A 20,835-nucleotide genomic window follows, 5' to 3' on the forward strand; every position below is an offset into this window, starting at 1 on the left:
GCTGTAATCTTTGCATTCTTTTTACGGGGCCTAGTGTCCGAAAGCCCTGCATGGTCTGATCCCTGTTGCGGTAATTCTGAAATCTTGCAATCAAAGGTCAGGGAGGAGCACCCAGGCGAGGGGGTCAGCCCGGAATCCCGTGTGCTCGTTCCACCATCAGGGAGGGTGATGCCCAGCTTCCTTCAACCACGGTTCCAGGAACGTTTCTGCATTGGGGAGCTCTGTACGTTCCGGGATCCCCAGGAATCTGATGTTGCGGCGCGAGCAGCCCTCCGCATCTTCAGCACGTTTTTGCAGCAGCATGACTTCAGCTTCCAGGTGTCGAAGTTTAGTTCTCATGTCAGCAATATCAGGTTGGGCCATTTCAAGTACCGATTCAGTGGCAGTAACCCTGTCTGCCAGTTTACGGTGTTCAACGCAGAGGATATTGAATTCCGCTACTACCAAGCCTGTTTTCCCTCTAAAGATGTCCTGGTTTCTAATACAGCTTGCAGTAACTTATCGAACTGCACAGAGTGATTGGCCAGGGTTACAGTCATTTTACATAGGGCGTCAGCTTGAGTGTCTGCGTCCCCCTCCGAGGGTGGTGTCCCGGCCCTGATTTCATGGTGACCCTTCGCGAGCTTCGGATTGACCAATTTTGCGCACACGTCTGTCTTATTATCTGCTAGGTATGGTCTAATAGGACGACTCGCGGCGATATTTAGGGGCCCTGGGCACGGATAATTTACAGGATAAAGGTGGACGTGAACTGAGCTTTGTCTTAGGCGTCTGCACTCACCATCATCTTGGCCCGTGCATTAGGCATTCTAATCTAATTTATCAGACTGGTCTAAATTAACATGAATATTTTTTCTGCAAACAAAATTATCCCACTCGAGTGAAAGGGATGGTAGTTTAAACTTTGCTTGTAATTCATTTTTTATTTTTGTGATGGGTCATTTTGTACTTTTTTTTTGGCAAACATACTCACCACCTTCAGATCGTGGCACTTTCTTACTTCAACACTTTTACTGGTTACAGATTAGGTTTTTTTTCTTCCCCTACACTGCTCCAAAGCCCCTCTGTTGCTCCTTGCTGAGCTGTCATTTTTTCATTTATTTATTTTATTGGAGGGCCCAGCAGCAGCACTTTGCAGCCGGGCTGCTACGCAGTAAAACAAAAAACAGCATTTTTGTCCTAAACACACCAATAGAGGACCTGGCGAAGGCTGGGATCAGTTGTAAATCTTCTTTATACAGTTTTTTGTACAGATCACAAGATCTGAAGATGGCCAAGGCATCATACAAACATTAAATAATATAGGGGACAAGAATGACCCCCAAAAGTTCCCAGCATTCCTAGATACCTGCTTTGAAAAAAATGTCTGGCAAGTCAGGGGCTGGCTTTGTCCTAATAAGAATGATTAAAATTAGAACAGGCTATAATAGCCGGAACTAGCTCTGCCAGATAAGAGCTTAAGATGGGATGATTAATTTTATCGAACGCAGAAGAAAGAACCAATAAGACAAGACAGACTGGGTGGCCTGCATCCAGACCCATTCTGAGATTGCGCAACACAAACAAACAGATATCAGAGCAGTTTCAGGCCCCACCCAAGGTCGAATCGCCCACTTGTGCATAGTGGTGGTGCACCTCAAAGGACTCCAGGCAGCTCGACAGTCAACTGGCCAAATGCTTATCCAATATCTTGGAGATGGTCAGGAGCAAAGACTGCATTACTCCTGAGATAAACAAGACTTGTTTAGTATTGTTGGTGTAACCGCTAGAGTATAATGCACCAACACAGAATAAGCATGATCAGAGGACTCCAATCTGATGCACAGCAACAAGGTCTGCACCTTATCGTTCTGCATCTGTTCTGGAAAACCATGTAAACAGCCACACTCCAAATAATACATGCAAGTGCAAGCCCAACTCCTCAGCAGCCTGGTACTCCAAAGACATTGCCGATTAAATTTTTTTTACAATTGCAGACAGAAAATAAAATGGAAGGTAAACACAACTTTTGAAGACCTCACATTTCTAATGCCCCTCTGCATAACACACATACAACTACATTGAAAGCCAAGTACTATACTAATACCATCAAGAAGGATTCCAAGAGAAGCAGAACTATCTTCAAGACAAGTACTGTGTCAACACGCTGCCTGACCTCCCCCCTCTAACAATCTACAGCCAAGGGCAATGCCATCAACCTCTTCTTCAGTGAAAAAAATTACAAAAGATCCAATAACACATCAACAATACACTACTTCTCCTCTAAACCCCGACACTACAGTGCTGCATCCCACAGTAGGCGTCCTTCCAAATCTCAATCTCTTGTAAGCCTTGCAACATTCTCAACTTCATCAAAGCCACCTGCTATGTAGTGGTCTTTCCCTCCTCCATCGTCAAAGCCCTCGCCATAGAATAACTCCTGTTCTCAATCGTCAACATGTTCCAGACTCCGCTCATGGCATCTTCCCAGAAGTCATTAACTACTTCCAATGACACCGGTTCGAAGGCATAGGTACCTTGTGGGCTCAAGAACAGTCTCGCTTGGCTCCCCCTTTTCGCCTGGTTATATTTCACCTGGACATGGAGTCCCTTGGGGAATAAAAACCACACAGAATACAGAAATGTCATCACTCTTACTACAACCTAAACAAACTCAAAAATGGATCTGATAAAACTCGCTAATCATATTATTCAGCAAAGACTTACCCCCAAAAATTGATACCTACTGGTTGACACAACTTGAATCTCAATGCTTTACACACAAATTAAAGCAAGAGGCAGGCAGCTCTATTCCCCCTACTAGGTGTCAAACTGGTACTCACTCAATCAAACTTTTCTTCCGTAATTTAGCCACTGCCATTTAAAAGACTGATCATGGAACTGCTCTTCTCAGAGGAGAGCTGAAAACCTTATTGTCACCTCTGAAAGCCCCAATTTCTTCTGCAGCACGCCAACTAACAAACAAAAAGAAATTTAATCACATTATCCCTCCTTTGATAAACCTCCATTGTCTCACTCTGGAGAGAAAGATAACATGTAAACTTGGCTTACATTTTAACTGTGATTTAAAGCCTTCAAACTTGGCCAATAGGACTACCTTCACTACTTGCTACGTATCTCTAGTGGTGGAAGAATGCTCAGAAGCAACTAACCTGGCTGTCTTCAAAGCAAGAAACACAAGTCATACCAAGACTCACACAAATAACTCTCCGCTACAGCTATCACACTCTGGAATTCCATTACAGAGATCAGACAAGAACATGATCTGGATTGTAAAAACCTTTTCTCTTCACATCACACTTTAACTGTCTCAAACGCAATGATTATTATAATTCAAACAAATGCCCGAACAAAAATTGACTACTGTTTACTGTGCTTAAAACTCATATCCTCCACAAGTTTCCATGTTAAAATTTCCCCTACAGTTGAGATAATTCTGTTCTTAACTTCTGTTATGTGGACACACAAGTTCCTCAGATATAGTTGCTAATATGTAAGATACAGAAGCCCCTAATGGGTAAGGCTCAGCAGCGGCCAGTCCATACAGGCTGAGGGGCCACATCCCTCTACCTTTTTCCTGACATGAAGAACATCTGTCAGGCTAAACAAAAGTCAGCCTGACAGATGCTCTTCTGGTTCAGGTCTGGCAGCCAGGAATTGGACATGCGTTAAATGCGCAGACTCATGGCTACCTGAGCTGAACTTTGCTGGGCTGAAGATGTCGCAGGCCTGTGGGCGTGACCTCTTCAGCCTAGTAAAAGTACCTCCAGGCCCTCCCCCTGATGACAAAGGGGGGGAGGGAGGGGGACATCTCCGATTGCCCTGGACCTGGGCACTTCAGTTTCAAGCCCTGAAGCGCCCAGGGCCGAGTTTCAAACAGTGACACCTCGTCACAGAGTGGGGCCGGGCCAGGAGTCTTACTGACTCCATCCCACTCTGATGAGTTGAGACTGCTCCCTTCCCTCACTGGCTGACCTTAGGCCAGCCAATGAGGAAAGGCAGCAGCCCAACCCTGCTGGGTCCTCCGAGGTTTCCTAGTCAGAGCTGCTGAGGTGAGTATTTTTTTTTATTTTTTATGGTTGGTTCATGTATGAATGAATGTGTATTTGTTAGTGAGTGTTGTGAATGAGTGTTGTGAGTGAGTGTGTGAGTGAGTGAGTGAGTGAGTGTGTGAGTGTGTGTGTGTGAATGGGTGCGAGTGAGGTATATGTGTGATGTTAAACATACCCCCTGCTGGACTTTAAATACTCAACAACAACGGTATCAAGTCACCAATACAATGATGGCACACAACTTAACTTGAAAGTCTCCTCCTCTTCAGACATCCAATGACAAAGTCCACTTTCACTCAGAACCAAGCTACCACTCCAATTACTCCCTAACTGTATCTTTCCCCTTGATGCTGTACAGCACTTTGCTGCTATTCGTCTATGTATGTGCTATACAAATACCACATAGGTACATAAAGATATATACACGCAGGGGGTGGTTTCCAGTAGAGTTTGCTGCTGATTTGGTCTGAACCTGACAAACCGACAGCCTCGGAGTCAAGCAGCTCTGCCTATACACGTTCACTGGCTTTTTTTCTTCTTAAAAACGATTTTAAAATATCTGTTTACTACAGAACCCTTATGATGCCGAGGTTGCCCCGTCACAACTGGTGGGCTGGGGGGGGGATGACCACAGATCACCGATGACCCCATAGAAAGTGTCAATATAGCAGAAGGGAGGCTGGAGTCCATTCAGTCAGCCCTGGGCTCTTTCTGGGGTCAGGCATTACTACTCAAGTAAGAAGGAAAGAAAAGACTGTAAATTCTGGCCAAGATGGTGTCCACAATCGTCTAGGCTGCGCATCTGACCCCTGCCCCATCAGGCATGATACTGCACCTAGAGAAGCCAACCAGAGGCAGAGACAGCCCTATGGGCACCTAGTGTCCTCCGGGCATGGAATCCATCGCTGTTGGTCCTGCAAGCCCCTCCAGACAGCTGGGAGTCAGCCCGACGTGGAGTGCGGTGAGCCGTCACCGCATGACGGGTGGAGCACTCACCAGCGGCAGTGGAGAGGCGGCACATCAAGGGCTGCAGGTACTGCAATAATGGGGAAGGAGAAGGTGGCCCCACCAGCCATGGGGAAGATAGACAAATTCACCCTCCCCACTTTGGAGAAGAGGGAAGGCAAAGGGGACGGCGTGCAGCCGGTTGGCACCCCTGCTGATTCTGCTGCAATTAACCTTTTGGCCACCCGGGAGTCCAAAGAATCGCTGGAGGGCAAGATTGGGGAGCTCAGTCGGGGCCCATCCCTCCTGCGCCATAACCTCCCCAGTATGGTGGAAAGGGTCTTGGAGTCGGAGGGGAGGATATCCGCCGCAGAGAACTCATCAGGACACCACTGCTGTCCTTCAACCCAGGGCCAAGCTCCTCGAGGCCAGGGAGGAAGACAAGTAGGGTAGATCCATGAAAAACAACATCCGCATTGTGGGGCCACCACTTTTATAACAGACTAGCGCCGGTCACGCGTCCCCAAGAGCACTCTCTCAGTTTGCTTTGTGGTGGAGCAGGCCCACTGATCCTGCATAGCTTGAGTCCACCCCTCCATGGACCCCACTGAGGCCAATAATTGCCAAGCTATTGAATTTTGTTGACAGATAGCATTTTGATGGAAGCCTAAACCACTGGAAATGCACAGTGCGGGGGCAGTAGGGTCATGTTCTTCCCAGACTACATCCTAAAGGTGCAACAGCAGCGACACACATTTCATTCAGGCAAGGAGAAGCTTAAAGCCATGCAGTTCAAATATATGTTGCAATTCCTAGTCCGCCTCAAGGTTATCTATAAGGACAGCCTTCTGTTTTTTGGCACTCCAGAAAATGCATAGTCCTGGGTGTAGAACGCCCAGACCTATGACCTGGGGAGACAGGTCCACTGGCTGCATCCAGCATGGAGACACCAGCCCCCTCCTGGGAGGAGCTGCCACAACATTAAAAAAAGAAAAAAAAAAGAAGACCAGACTGTGGCACAGATCTGCAGGCATTACACCTGTCTGCCCTAAGCACCTGCAATCGGCCTCGTCATTCGGCTCCCTGATCACGAGGGAGGACAAGACACTGTGAGAACTGTTCAGACCAGACAAGAGGCTGTCCCTCCCTCTCTCTTCAAGTCCACACCTGGGGAGTATGTGTTTTTTCCCTCTTCCTAACTAGTAACTGGGTAGAGGGTCACCAGTGGCCTGCCCCCCTACCTACTGTATATTTTGTTTGGGTGTTATGCCTTTATGCACAGTTGGGCAGCAGATGCTTCATGGGGTGGAAGTGTGGGTGCAGGGGTGTAAAGGGGACATGTTTTCTGCTTGTTGCTAAATATTGGGAATGTTGCCATTTGATTTCTTTTTACTTTATTGACCTAGATGCACACTTGCCGTTGAGCCTCATTCTAAACCCTTTCAAGGGCACAGTTGCATCTCATCCACCACAACGGGTATGCCCATGACTACGGCCCCGGTGGAAGAACACATAATACTTAGCTGGAATGTGAATGGCCTCAATGATAAGATTAAGTGGAGGGCAGTGCTGGCGTATGCCAATCGGCACCGCAGGCGGTGCTCCGGTTTCAAGAAACATGTCTCCTGGGCAAATATTGCTTGTTTCTGGAGTGTCAAGGCTACTCCAGGATCTACCACTCAGGTTATACCAGGGGCACCAGAGGAGTGGCGGTCTCCCTCCGTTAGTAGTCCACACTGTGCAGACAGTCTCTTTGGGGAGGTTTGTGATCATACATGGGACACTGGAGGGACAATCATGGACGCTGGGTAGTGTATACGCACCCTTACACTGGTTAGTGGCACATCAGAAGCAGTCACAATCCACCTGACAGAGGCTGCACCCTGGATTTACACTGTTGGTAGGCAACGTCAATGCGGTAACGGACGCAGGGTGGGACACATCTGGATGGCTGCACTGGGACGAGTAGATGCGTGGAGGGGGCAACACCACAGTGAACAGTACACTTTTTACTTCTCTCCCCACAATGCCTCTTCCAGCCTAGAATACATCCTCCTCCCCTCCTCTCCTCTGAAGTTGGTCATTTTACGTATACACTGATTCTGACTAGGGGGCAATCGGACCAATGCCCAATACTTCAGGCCCTAGGAAGGCACAGGGGTGGGTTGAACGGGGAGTGTGTGGATTGAATGCCTCGTGGCTCTTGGATAGCGACTTTGCGGAGGACATCTGCGGCACGACTGTCGATTACTTAGAAGAGAATAAAGGCACAATTTCTTCCCAATCACTCTGTGGGTGGCCTTCAAGATGGCCCTCCGGGGCAAGGCTTTCACAATTATTGGTGGTCGCGACAGACACAAGGAGGCAGAACTAGCACAGCTGAAAGTTAGAGGAGTTAGAGCGAACCGCCGCTGCCACCCTGGTGTCCATGGCACAGAGGGGCATGATGTAGGCCCACCTAACAATTTGCCAGATTCAGCTTCACTGAGCCAGCTCCACTCGCAAGGGCAGGTCTACCAGTCAGACAAGCTATATTTGGTAACAATGGTCTAGCACACATACAACCTAGTCACAGAGCTGCAGTCCACGCAGGACGAGGTGCTTGGGGAGGCCGATCTCTCAGTGAGTGAGTTTGCCTCCCACTTCCAAACCCTCTATGCCATCTGCGAGCCCTGGAATGGGATAACTCCATAATTCGAGATTTGTCTGCAAGCTGAGATGGAGGAGAGCGACAATCTTGACCAACCACGCTCTGCAGTGATCCAGCAAGCGGTTTCATCCATGCCCAAGGGGGGTACTCCAGGCCCGGACAGGTTCCCACTGGGGCTTTATAAAAAAAAAAAAAAAAAAACTCCCTTTTGAATCCCTATTTGCTAGCACTATATGAAGATGCCTATGAAAGGAAGGTGCTCCTGCGGGACCTCTGCGAGGTAACATTTGCAGTCGACAAAGCCAAATGCCAGTAAGGTCCCCAAATGAGAGTAGCTCCTACTGCCCAAAACTCTCATAAATTCAGAGGTGAAAATACTAGCCAAGGTTCTCACTACACAATTGGCCACAGTAATATGGCCTGTCATCCACCCTGACCAAAATGGCTTCCGTCGTGCAGGAGTACCAGGCACTGACTCCAGCGACTTCATCTGGAGTTGGCGTGCATGGACGAACTCCAGGTTGACACAGCACTGCTCATGTAGAACAGGCTTTTGACTCGTTACAATGGGCCTTCCCGTGAGCAGTGCTGGAAAAGTGGAGATTTGGCCTGTGTTTTAGAAATTGGTTGTCTCCCCTCTACTCCGATCTATGAGCCCAGATCAATGGAGCTGCTTCATGTAAATTTCCTACTGAACATGATACGAGGCAGGGATGGCTCCTCCCCCCTGCTCTTCACCCTGGTCATGGAACCTTCAGCAGAGATCCGAGGATATGCTCCTCTTCCTGCAAAGGTTTGGTGAGATGCTCTCATGGCTGATGAAAATACTCACAATCTACAGAGATGTCTCGGTCTCAGGGTCAACTGGGCGGATGGGGGAAGGCTGGGAGTAAACAGTCCTTGTGCTGCTGCGAGGTGCATGACTCACGGGGAGAGGCGGCTCCCAATTAAAGATGGCAGGTGACAGTTCTCAGTATCTGGGTATGATGGTGGCCCTCAGTGAGCGACACTACTGGAAACTCAATGCTGCTCCACTGGTGGCCAGAAACTGACGAGACATGGGGGAGTGGTTGACAATTCCCTTCTTGAATGCAGGAAGGGGTGCACTCTTCAAGATGGTGGCCATTCCCAGATTTCTGTATATCCTGCGGCACTACCCCTACCTACTCCAACCCGCCTTCTTCGGGCAGGCCCAGCTCTCTGGTTTGCTGTGGGCAGGCAAGATCCCCAGAGTTTCCTTCACAAAATGCGGATCCTCCCCATTCGTGGCAGGTCTGAATGGGTCAGACCTAAAGCTATATTACTGGGCATCTCAACTAGTAAATAACAACAACTGTTTCCGTGCTGACAGGGACGACCCAGCACATAGACTGCAGCTACTATGTCCATACGAGCTACTTTCACTGCTGTATAGCACATCACCCTACACACTCACTACCACCAACTAGCCAAATACCCTTTTAGTGCGGATACCTGGCTCTCTGACACATAAAATAGTATGGCACACTCACTGGGGTGACCCCCTTATGCCTTGGGACCAGGCTCTTTGAATCGCCAGACTAGCGGGCTTTGGCAGCTGGGACATTATTCTTATCTCCACACTGGGAGACGTTTGAGCAGGTGGACGTATGAAGTCCTTCTAGGAGCTTGTGGCCGTGTTCGTATTTCATTCATCCCAATTTAATGAATACGTTCAGCTACACCATGCTCTCAACAAATACAAAGCACATTTAGCCACCCTCCCTGAATTCAGCCCTCTCAATTGCAAACTGGTCACTGACAAAACGGGCAGGGTGGTATCTTGCGTTTAAATGGACCTCTGGTGGCCAATGCCCCAGACCCTTAATTACGCTCAAGGCCAAATGGGAGGAGGATGTGGGTGCCCTGGATGATGAAGAGTGGACAGAAGCAAAGATGGCCCCATGCAAGCTAGCCATCATATGCCTGTGATTGATCCAATTCAAACTTTTCCCATCGGAATTACTATTCACCTGAGAGGCTTTGGCGAATGAGAAGCACTCCTGGGATGGAGTGCTTGTGCTGCTATCACCCCCGTGGTTCTCTGTATCATGTGTTGGGGGAGTGCCTGGTGATGCAGGATTACTGGTTGGGGATTAATGACAGGATTAGGCTGTTAATTGGCAGCAGGTTGGAAGTGGACCCTAAAATGACTTTGGGTTTCATGGACAGTCTGAAGGAGACGCGTACCACACGCAACCTTCAAGACACGGCATACCTTAGCCAAGCAGGACCTGGAGGGATGAATCCATTCCACAAAAGGGGAAGGACTACTGTGCAGCAATGGAGACACTGGCTTACAAAGTGCATGGGGGTCCTTCACATGTACAAGCGCATCCTGGCACCCTGGAAGAATAGTGTCAACATTACTGCCTGAATACCACTGAGGAATAATGGAAGGGGACCCGCCCACTGAGTTGCTATGGACAGCATGCCCTGAAACCCTTCTACCTCCCCCCAACCTGTTCTCTTATTTCTCTGTACTCACCCACGAAAGTCATCCGGCCCCACTATGAAACTAATTTGATGTGACCCGGTTTGAATGCGCCACTGTATGTTTCATAGCTATAGGCCTATGTGCTGTTACAGGGCCACTGGGAATACAACCACAACTTCATAGTTGGTCTTCATTATTTTGTTTGTGTGTGTAAAGGAAGAAACATCAATAAAGTGTGTTATAATTAGTAGAAAAAAAGATGCAAAGAACCAACCAAAATAAGGCTGATTGGAGTCCAGATGAGCCCTGGAAGTGGCATTAGGAATCCAGCACAAGACTGTAACAATTCTGCTGGGAATAATACAAAAGCCAAGGTTTTCAAAATAAAGCTCCTTACTTTTGAAGTACCACAGGAGAATAGAATTCAAGAGTTCTGTAAGGGACGAATTATAATGCCAAGAATAAATGTTGTTTGAGGTTATGTATGTAGCATCATTTACCATAAACAAGCCTACCTATAACTAGCTTGTGATGCAATAGCATTATACTACTCAATTTGCCAAGGTAGAGAATGATCAACATTTCCAGGTCCCACAAATGATGTAATTGAAATGACAATTAATCTATTCAATGCCTAGAAGTAATAGTTACTTTGTAGCATAGTGTATCACAGTGTAATCCAGATTGTTTAGATGTACAGCGAAAATGGTTTTAGTGTCCGAGTTTTAAAGGAATAGAAAAAGACAACTTTTGCATGTTTATTTCTAATAAGGAGAATGTTCTTTTTGTAGTCCTGGTCCTCTTTCTAACCTTAGTGCTCAGAGGTACGAGAACAACCATTCAGGAGACTCACTGCAATAGAATTACAGTGAAGAACGGTATGACAACAAATGTTTCTCGCATTCCTAAAATGAAATGTTTTCTGAATAGGAAGTATTTTTGTATGGAAAGCAATGGACTATTTCTCAGACCCCATTTTAGGATAGGTTAGCATGGCAGCAGTTTTTTAAACTTCCTACTATGTGAAGAATTTTGTCCTGACCGGATTGGATGTGCTGAAAGGTATGGGGTGTCAGAAAGAGGTTGTAAGAGGATGTGGTGCAAAGAGTTCCAATAGGATTCCAAGAGAAGCAGGAGAGTAATTATTTCCTTCCATTAGCATCTGAGACGTTTTTGTATAGGTACTCACCTATTTGTCATGCGTGAAATCTTCAACTAGACACAACATATTGCATTCTGTGACGTGAGGTTTCAATTTAAACATTGTAACTGTTTATAGACGTCCTAGAATCAGGACTTTGAATAGTATCAACAATGTATACAGTTTTCTTTAAAATGGCAAAACGCTATTTTAAAAGTGGACACTGTGCAATTTTCAACAGTACCTGGGGGAGAAAAAGATAGTACAACTTTACAGGTAAGTATTCAACTTATAGTTTCTATCTCTGGGTTTTAGGTACTCCGTCGTTGGGGGTTCAAGTTAACCCCAAACCCCACCACCAGCAACACGGGGGCCGGTCGGGTGCAGAGGTCATAGAAATCTGGTCAGCCAGCAGGTAAGTTCCTGCGACTCGGAGGGCAGACCAGGGGGGTTCAAGTGAACACTGGAAGGTCCCCAAGTAGACACCAAACACGCGCCCTCAGGGGCACCAGGGCGGCCAGGTGCAGGGTGCCAACAGGGCATCGGGTATTCAATGCAACTCTATGAGGGCACCCTGGGGGTCACTCTGAGGCAGCAGACGAGGTCCGGGGGGCTTCTCGGGCAAACCACTGGTTGGACAGGGAGGAGGGCCCCCTGCTGGCCGATGCTGCGCTGGGGGTCAGGTTCTCTCAGGCCTGGGGGCTGCAGGTGCAGTGTGTCCTTTAGGCGTCAAATATCTTCGTCCAGAGCTCAGGGTCAGGGTGGGGTCCTCTGGATTCCCACTGCAGGCATCGTCGTGGAGGTTTGGAGGTGTCAACCCAGGGTGGGCTCTTGCTCCCAATCACCTGGGGACTCTTTCTTTCTGGGTGGACCACCTGGACACGGGCATCAGGTGTACAGGGGTCAGGACTCATGATCTGGCATGAGGTAGGAGTCCTTAGTTGTAGGTTTCTTCTAGACAGAGCCGCTGTCCTCAGGAGTTCTTGGTCCTTTTGGGTGCAGGGCAGTCCTCTGGAGTTGTCAGAGGTCGCTGGGCCCACTGGACACGTCGCTCTTCTTTTTGCAGGTTCTTTGAAGCAGGAGACAGGCCGGTAGGGCTGGGGCCAAAGCAATTGTTGTCTTCCTCCTTCTCTGCTGGGAGTTTTCAGCTTAGCAGTCCTCCTTGTAGCTCGCAGGAATCTGGTGAGCTGGGTTCAGGAAGGCCCTTAAATCCTAGATTTAGGGACGTGTTAGAGGTCAAAGGGCAGTAGCCAATTGCTAGTCCCCGAGGGTGGCTACACCCTCCTTGTGCCCACTCGCTTTGGGGAGGGGAGCACATTCCTATCCCCATCAGTCCCTGTCCTCTGAACCAAGATGGAGGATTCTGCAGGGACGGGGTCACCTCAGCTCTGGACACCCTAGGGGTGGTCCTGGCTGGGATGGTGACTTCTCCCTAATTTTCCCACCAGGCTTGCCGCCAAAAGTGGGGCCTTGTCCGGGGGGTGGGCATCTCCACTAGCTGGAGTGTCCTGGGGCACTGTAACCCGAGGCTTGAGCCTTTGAGGCTCACCGCCAGGTGTTACCGTTCCTGCAGGGGGAGGTGTGCAGCACCTAAACCTAGGACAGGCTTTGTTTCTGACCACAGAGTGCACAAAGGCACTCACCCCATGTGGTCAGAAACGCGTCTGAAAGTGGCAGGCTGGCACAGACCGGTCAGTCCTACACTAGCAGTTGGGCTAGTCTTGACTTTGCCTTTTTCTCCTAACCAGCACACACAAGCTGCGAGGCAGTGTGCATGGGCTGAGTGAGGGGTCCCCTAGGGTGGTAGAATATATGCTGCAGCCCTTAGAAACCTTTGTTGGCCACAGGGCCCTTAGTACCATGGGTACCTTTTTTAAGGGACTTAACTGTGTGCCAGGGCTGTGCCAATTGTGGAAGCAATGTTACAGTTTTAGGGAAAGAACACTGTTGCTGGGGCCTGCTTAGCAGGGTCCCAGGACACTTTCAATCAAAGTTGGCATCAACCATGCCAACAGTGGCACTTTTCTACAGGAAGCAAATGTTGAAATATCCCCAACATTTATGTAGTGGGTATTTTTTCACAAAGCACAATTTACATCAGTTCCTAATCACACATTACCCCAGCTGGGACAACAGAATCATTTCAATCATAGCAAATGTGTCAAAACATACCAACCGTGGAATCAACACACCAGTAAAGAAAGCTCTTCTGCAGCATGGAGCACCACCTCTCTTCAAACAAGCACACAAAATGAGCATTTGTTGTCCAGATATAGTCCTGACACATCAATACTGATTTAAAGGATTAAGGCTTGTTCATTCCTTACCTGCATCAAACAACTGTATTCCAGCATCTCTTGCTTTACTTCTGGTTAATGGAGGACTTATATGACCTACAACACAGCACACAAATGTATCAAAACAAAAGACATTAATTTACCTGTATACGCTAATGCATAATCAGCTATGCCATAAAAGCAAACCCTATATTGGGCAATTGTGATATTATGAGATACAATGGCCCACAACAATTTTCATTGCTACATACAACAATATGATATAAGAAGCAGACGAAGAATATCTTACAGTTTGTCTACAACGCTAGACAAGTGAGAGGTTGTTTAGTGTTTGAGGTTTTAGTATAGCCTCCCATATACTCAGACTATTGTACGACCTGAACAGATGCTGAAAAGACCCAGGAAAGAAGCACTGATGGTCTACAACCCAAGAAAGCCCAACCAACATAGTAGAGGGATGGGGGTACTAGTTAGGTTCACCATCTCCCTGGTAAGGCATTAAAGTCTAAAGTGATCGATTGCTGGGGCCAGTGAGAGCATGATACCTCAAAAACAACTATTAACAGAAAGGGCCCCTATTCTTATTATATTCACTTACACACATACACCGCATACCATACAACTGTTGTAGAGATGCACAACTAAAAGGGCCTTAGTTCTGAGGAATGCCAAAGTACCCTTTAGATGTGGCTGAAACATTTTGACCAAAATAGGCATGGATAGCCTCAGTATACCGTTTTGTTTAGGTTTGTGACTGAGGTAGTGCCAGAGAGGAGTTCAACCTACTGTGACAAAACTTAATAATTTCGGGGTCTTTTTGCTTGTGACTGGCATGAGAAGATAGGGTACCTTTATGGCACACCTGTCAAGAATGTGGAATACTGCAGTCAACGAAAGAGGCGACACTGAGCCGCCAATTCTCCTTTAAGAGCTCCTTTGGGAACTTAACACCGAGAACAACGTCAGATCATGGAGGGGAGCGCGAACCTTGTAATGAATCATCCCTCCGAGTGGGTGGGGGTATGCTGTATTTTTAAAAGAATGATTTGAGATTTACCAGCATGTATATTCCGTAAACTGTCAGTGTACATCATGATGGGTCTCTTTTCAACAATCTGTTTAGAGCTTCCAGTGTTACAATTAGCCACACTCATCCACGGTTAGTCTGTATGATCAAGTGCTGCAAATGTAGACCCTGGATCCTTTTTGTCATTTTCCCCACTCACTACGTGGGTAAAGAAAAAACAAATAAAATGCAAAGATTAAAAAAACAACAACAAAAAACTCACTATAAAAGGAACTTAAGTAGCGGCTTCTCAGTGTGTGACTGGACATCGAGTATGTGACAAGAACTGTACACTAGAGATTATAGAACGAAAGGTCACTGACATATTTGATGTGTTAAAAGTAATAAGGCCTGAGCCACTAAAAGGGCTGCAACTATCTGTGAAAACTGAACATATATGCTAGGTGTCCAACAATACAATTAGGACCTTTTGGTGTGTTTTGAAAGCACCCAAAAACTTAGAAGTTAGAAAATTAAGGTCTATAAAAGACCTTAAATTTGACCGATGTAGTCTTAAACTGATTTATTTTGGTGTCTTTCTAGTGTAATATTTGTGCATATGTTCACATAGCAGGCCGGTCTTTTGCTGCTAATAAATACAAAACTACCCGTTTTAACATTACAAAAATGTTCATATAAAGGAATTTCACATTCGACCTACTACCCCCACCTCAACATGGAAGTATTTTACCTCCAAAATATAAAACAAAATACTTGCAAATCTATGGACAAAATTATTAGGGCTGTTCCCAAATGTTTAACTTGATATCTTTTCGACTGACAATGTCATGTTTAAAATGACAGCCGTTGATACACAGATTATTTTGAATGTCTTGCATGCAATCAATTAACCTAATCAGTTGATGTTTCTTTGCACTAATCTAGAAAGCCACCAAATCATGCAGGCACCTCTGTTCTGTAATGAAATACCTCAACAAACTGGAATGTGTTTGTAGAGGGATTTGGAATGTTTATTTTCTAATTAAAATATTTACGAAATGTATGGCATAGTACAGATGTGTGGTTTATGATTACGTCTACTGTGAGAAGCTGGCCTGGTTTGTAGTGGGTACCAGAGGTACTTACACCTTATCCCAGGTCCAGTGATCCACCTTAGTGAAACATAGGGAGTGTCTAGCAGCTTAGGCTGTCTAGCGGTAGCTGTAGCAGAACAGCCAAGGCTCAACTAGGAGACATGCAAAGCTCTTGCAATACCACTATAGTTACACAGTACTTATACACAAGAAAGACAATACTCAGTATTACCAAAAATAAAGATCCTTTATTTTTGTGACACAAGGCCACAAATATCTTAGAGGCAATACTCTGGAGTTAAGTATTATACACAATATATTCAGTAGTAACCAAAATCAGGCAAGTAAACTGTCATAGAATAGTGCAAACAGTGAAAAACAAAATAGATTGCAATGGGCCTAGGGGCAACACAAACCATATACTAAAATAGTGGAATGTGAATGTCGGTTCCCCCCCTAGGCAAGTGTAGTGTGTAGAGGGGTGCTGGGAGTGTAAGAAAAAAACAAAGGTAAGTAAAATACCCCACCTCAGTGCCCAGGGAAACAGGAGTAACGTTCAGCAAGTTTCCTTAGAACACACTAGAAGTTGTGGTAAAGGGTTAAGCAAGAACCAAGCAAGACTGGAAGAAACCAGTGATGGATTCCTGGACCTGAAGACCTGTGGTAGAGGAGATCAAGTCCAGAAGTCGATTAAGAGTCCAGGAGAACAGGAGCCCCTGCCAACCTGGATGAGGGTGCAAAAGTGGATTCTCCGGTTGGAAGAAAAGTACAGAAATACACCAAAGAAGACAGCTGCGGGTTCCTGCTGGGTGCAAGATATGTCTTACGTCGAGTTGTTGGATGCAGGCCGTTTTCGTCGCTGGATTCCACCAACAAGCTTTGGTTCACGCAAGAACGCATTTTGCATCAAGGAGGTGCTGCCCGGGCCCAGGAGGGACCTGGGGGTCTCGCCTCGGACTGAGAAGACACTTTAGAGAGCCCTCAGAAGACCTGGCAGCACCACAGGAGTCCCAAGACACGGGGACAAAGGAGTTGCACATTGCAGTTGTCACAGCACTACACAAAGGGATCCCACGCCACCAGAGAACAACTCAGGGAACTGTGCGTCGCAGGATAGAGTGCTGGGGACTTGAGCTACGCGGAGCATGAAGAACTTTTGGAAGAAGTGCTCAGAAGCCCATGGAGCTGCAGAACACGCGGTCCACAGGGGAAATGTATGGAACAGGGAGGCAAGCACTTTCCTCCACCAAATTTGGACAGCTGGACCTTTCGACATTCTGGTTCACCACCTGTGTTCCAGGGTTCACGCTCGTCAACAGGAGAGGAGTCCCAGAGACCCGGCTGTCATTGCAGAGAGGTACCTGCTGAAGCAGGGAAGTGACTCCGTCACTCCATGGGAGATTCCTTCAGTCCTTCTGGTACAGAATGAAGACAGGTAGTCCTCAGAGCGTGCACAACTTGGAAACTGTTGCAGTTGTTGGCTGGAGCTGAAGTTGCAGGTCACAGTAGCCTTCCTAGATACTTTGTTGCAGTTACAGCGGTTCCTAGAGCAGTCTGCGGTTGATCCGATGGTCAGAAGCTGAAGCAGAGGAGTCCTGGTGGAGTCTTGCAAACTGAATCTGAGGAAACACCCAGAGGAGAGACCCTAATTAGCCTGAGAGGGGGATTGGCTACCTACCCAGGTATGTACTTATCAGGAGGGGTCTCTGACGTCACCTGCTTGCACTGGCCACTAGGATGCACCCAGTGGGTCCCAACACCTTGGACACTCTGGAGGAGTTCCGGGCACCACCCCTGTGGTGGTGATGGACAGGAGAGTGGTCACTCCCCTTTCCTTTGTCCAGTTTCGCGCCAGAACAGGGACTGGGGGTCCCTGAACCAGTGTAGACTGGATCATGCAAGGAGGGCACCGTTTGTGCCCTTCAAAGCATTTCCAGAGGCACTGGGAGGATACCCCTCCCATGCCTGTAACACCTATTTCCAATGGGAGAGGGTGTAACACCCCTCTTCTAAAGGAAATGCATTGTTCTGCCTTCATAGGATTGAGCTGCTCAGTCCTCAGGAGGGCCTGTGAGGTGGCAGCAGCTGAGGCTGCAGTGGAAACCTGAGAGAGCTGGTTTGGCAGTACTGGGGGCCTATGCTGGAGCCCCCAGGGTGTACAGAATTGGCCCCCAATATCCGATTTGGATTGGGTGTTCAATTTCGCAATCTTAGACACCTCAGATGGCCATAATCGGAGTTACCATTGTGAAGCTACATATATGTATAGATATATATGTAGGTCAGGCTTATAATGGTGTCCCTGCACTCACAAAGTCCAGGAAATTGGTCCTGGACAAAAGGGGGGCAAGAGTGCCCTCACACACAGTAACCTTCCACCTAGCCTTCAATAACTGAAGGTTAGACATATAGGTGACTTATAAGTTACCTGGTGCAGTGAAAATGGCTGGGAAATAGTGTGTGCACTATTTCACTCAGGCTGCAGTGGCAGTCCTGAAGGAGTGTTTGTGTGAGCTCCTTTTGGGTGGCAAAAGAAATGCTGCAGCCCATAAGGATCTCCTGGAACTTTATTGCCTTGGGTACCTAGGTACCATATACTAGGGACTTATAAAGAGGATCCATCTGAATCGGAATATGGAGACACTAAACTATAGTGACAAATTTGGTAAACAGAGAGCATAAGCACTGGAGTTCTGGTTAGCAGAACTCCAGTGCCACAGTCAAGCATACTGTCAACACATATAGGCCACAAACTATGAGCACTGGGGCCCCGACTAGCAGGATCCCAGTGAGACAGTAATAACACACTGACAAACAGGTCACAAATGGAGGTAACCATGCTAGAAGAAAGCCACCTTTCTACATCTACTAAAAGACGTAGACAACAAAAGTGTAAGAATAAGATGGCGATTAGGACTGTGCAAGGGGTAAGCGCTTCAACCAAGAAATGGGCACGGTGGTTGCGTTGCAATGTTCTTTATGTCGAGGCTGTATGCTGCATAGCTCTAAGGCTTGGATCGGTAATGATACTCGTATATGCGATTGTTGATGTTGTGTTTTATCTTTATGGTGATGAAAAGTTGAAAGCTCAAACTGTTTTTTTTTTTTTTTTTTTTTTTTTTAAAGGGGTGAGGTAAGTGTGCTTGGTGTTGCCTCATGTAAGAAATCAAAAGGAAGACAAACAGGCTGCATCACCCCCTCCGTATACAGGTCACAACCCCGCACTACCTACCAAGTTCAACACACAACAGACTGTTCATCTACATCTGATGTATCCTTTATCTCATGTGGTGGCCAGAGGCCCCACATAATCAGTGTAAAGAGAAGAAGAAAGAGAACATTTCCCCACGTGGACAAACATATTTGTATGCAAAGAGTTGACTACACCACATACCCGGAAATACTCCCACCACAAAGACAATGCAACCATGGTAATTAGGATGAACACACACTATTAAATTATGTGGGTTTTTTTTAAATAGCTCTGCTCTATCACGCCATGCAAAGCACAATCGAATAACCAACAATGCTCTTCACAGAAAATATACAACACAACATGCACACACCATCAGCCAACCTGTTCAGCTTTACCTTCTAAATGCACAACATAAATCAGACAAAACAATATTACGCACAGCAAAACACATACTCTATTCGACACTCGCTTCACTGCAAGACCAACTGCCTACACACCAACATTAATGCAGAAATGTATAACAGAACACTGTACAACTGAAGAGCGACTGACCCTGCAACCAGTCACAAGCCACTCTCAACTACTGCTACCAGCAGCAGGGACTATGCCCTACCTGGCCATTCAGAACACTAACTGTCATATTGCCTATCATTACAATATGGCACGCTAATCATGAGAACCGCAGGTAGAAACCCATTAACAATAATATAAGGTGCATTCACCTCCCCTCAAGCAACGTTTTATAATCTGATTCCGTGAATAATGAAAGAAACACTTACTTATCAGTCATTATATTGATTGTGCAATGACAGGGGCGGCTCCTCCCCTAAGGGAGAGGAGCATCGCCCCTCTGGATTTTTGTAAAACGGGAAATAAAATAATAACGCTATGTTATTATCATTTTATTTTTTCTGGGAGCAAGGGGGCAGGTTTGGGCTGGAGGGGACGGGGGAGTGCTGGAGCAGAGGTATGTGCACTATAAATTGCGTCTGCCTATTTAGCCGGCCAAACAGATATGCACACTTTGCATGTTCTCTACCTGGCTGTATTGCACAGCAATGTGGGGAACATGCGCAGGCTCCCACTCCCAGTCTGAGTGGCGAAGCAGGCTGCTCAGACTAATCATGCAGCTGCTCTCATGCTGGTGACAGCCGCATCATGATTGGCTGGGTGCCTGTGTGTTCCGGGAAGAGGACAAGGACGGAGGGGAGACACATGCATCTCCCCAAGAAGGTAAGTGGTTCGGTGACAGTCGCCACTGTGCAATGATGTAGGAAAGGAATACAAATTCACCACATCTAGATAGCCTATTTCCAGGGATTAATCAGTGCTTAAAATCCCTGCAGTAGTCCACACCATGGACCATGAAGGTGAAGGGTAATCAATAATATTGCTTAGAGTACCTGTTCATTGACTGAAATAACATTAGAAAATGCATACTGGAGCCACTAATATTCCCATCTCTCTCATTCCAAAGTTGATCTAACAGCCTTAGCCCTCACTGGGAAACTCCACCCAGCAGCTCCACACCGATCCTTCCGAGTGGATATAACTACATGCACAATTCCAAGAAATAAACCAAATCCCTTATTGCTTAGTTATGAGGCACTCTTTGGCCTGAAGCATTTGTTGGATTCCTTGTTCCACTTTGGAGCGGAGCTTGTTCCTTTCTGGTCAGCAGTCTTTAAGGCAGCTTCCAGAGTCTTCTATTTTCTGCAAAAAGAAATCAATGTCGCTGGGGTTTCTTACAATTCAATGGCTATAACTACTAAAATCCTTAACCAATTAAAAAGTGACCTACAAACTTCAGCAACAACACCGTCTCCGTGTGGCCCGTAACCTTCACACTGCAGTTCCATCTGTGAATCTTTGCTGTCCGACCCATTCCTTGACTGAAGCATCCTCAATATACGCTGTTCATGCAGTTATTATCTTCGGGTCTATCTGGCTATTCAAAGGGCAGTGGCAAAGTGTGCCTTCTAGCTTTTAAACCCAGTGT

General features: G+C 46.9%; 1 protein-coding gene across 4 annotated transcripts in view; it reads right to left on the reverse strand.

The window, feature by feature from the left end:
• The window catches only part of LOC138293083 (torsin-1A-interacting protein 1-like), a 233,268-nt gene that overhangs the window by 202,864 nt on the left and 9,569 nt on the right, over positions 1 to 20,835 (reverse strand). For 3 of the 4 annotated variants that reach the window (XM_069232083.1, XM_069232084.1, XM_069232086.1), the window contains exon 2: positions 13,571 to 13,636. The exons of the other annotated variant lie outside the window; for it this stretch is intronic. In XM_069232083.1, the coding sequence (XP_069088184.1) occupies positions 13,571 to 13,636 (66 nt within the window). The remainder of the gene's footprint in view (positions 1 to 13,570; positions 13,637 to 20,835) is intronic. 4 annotated transcript variants of the gene reach the window in all.

Source organism: Pleurodeles waltl, chromosome 4_2, assembly GCF_031143425.1.
Source record: "Pleurodeles waltl isolate 20211129_DDA chromosome 4_2, aPleWal1.hap1.20221129, whole genome shotgun sequence".
Classification (NCBI taxonomy): Eukaryota; Metazoa; Chordata; class Amphibia; order Caudata; family Salamandridae; genus Pleurodeles; species Pleurodeles waltl.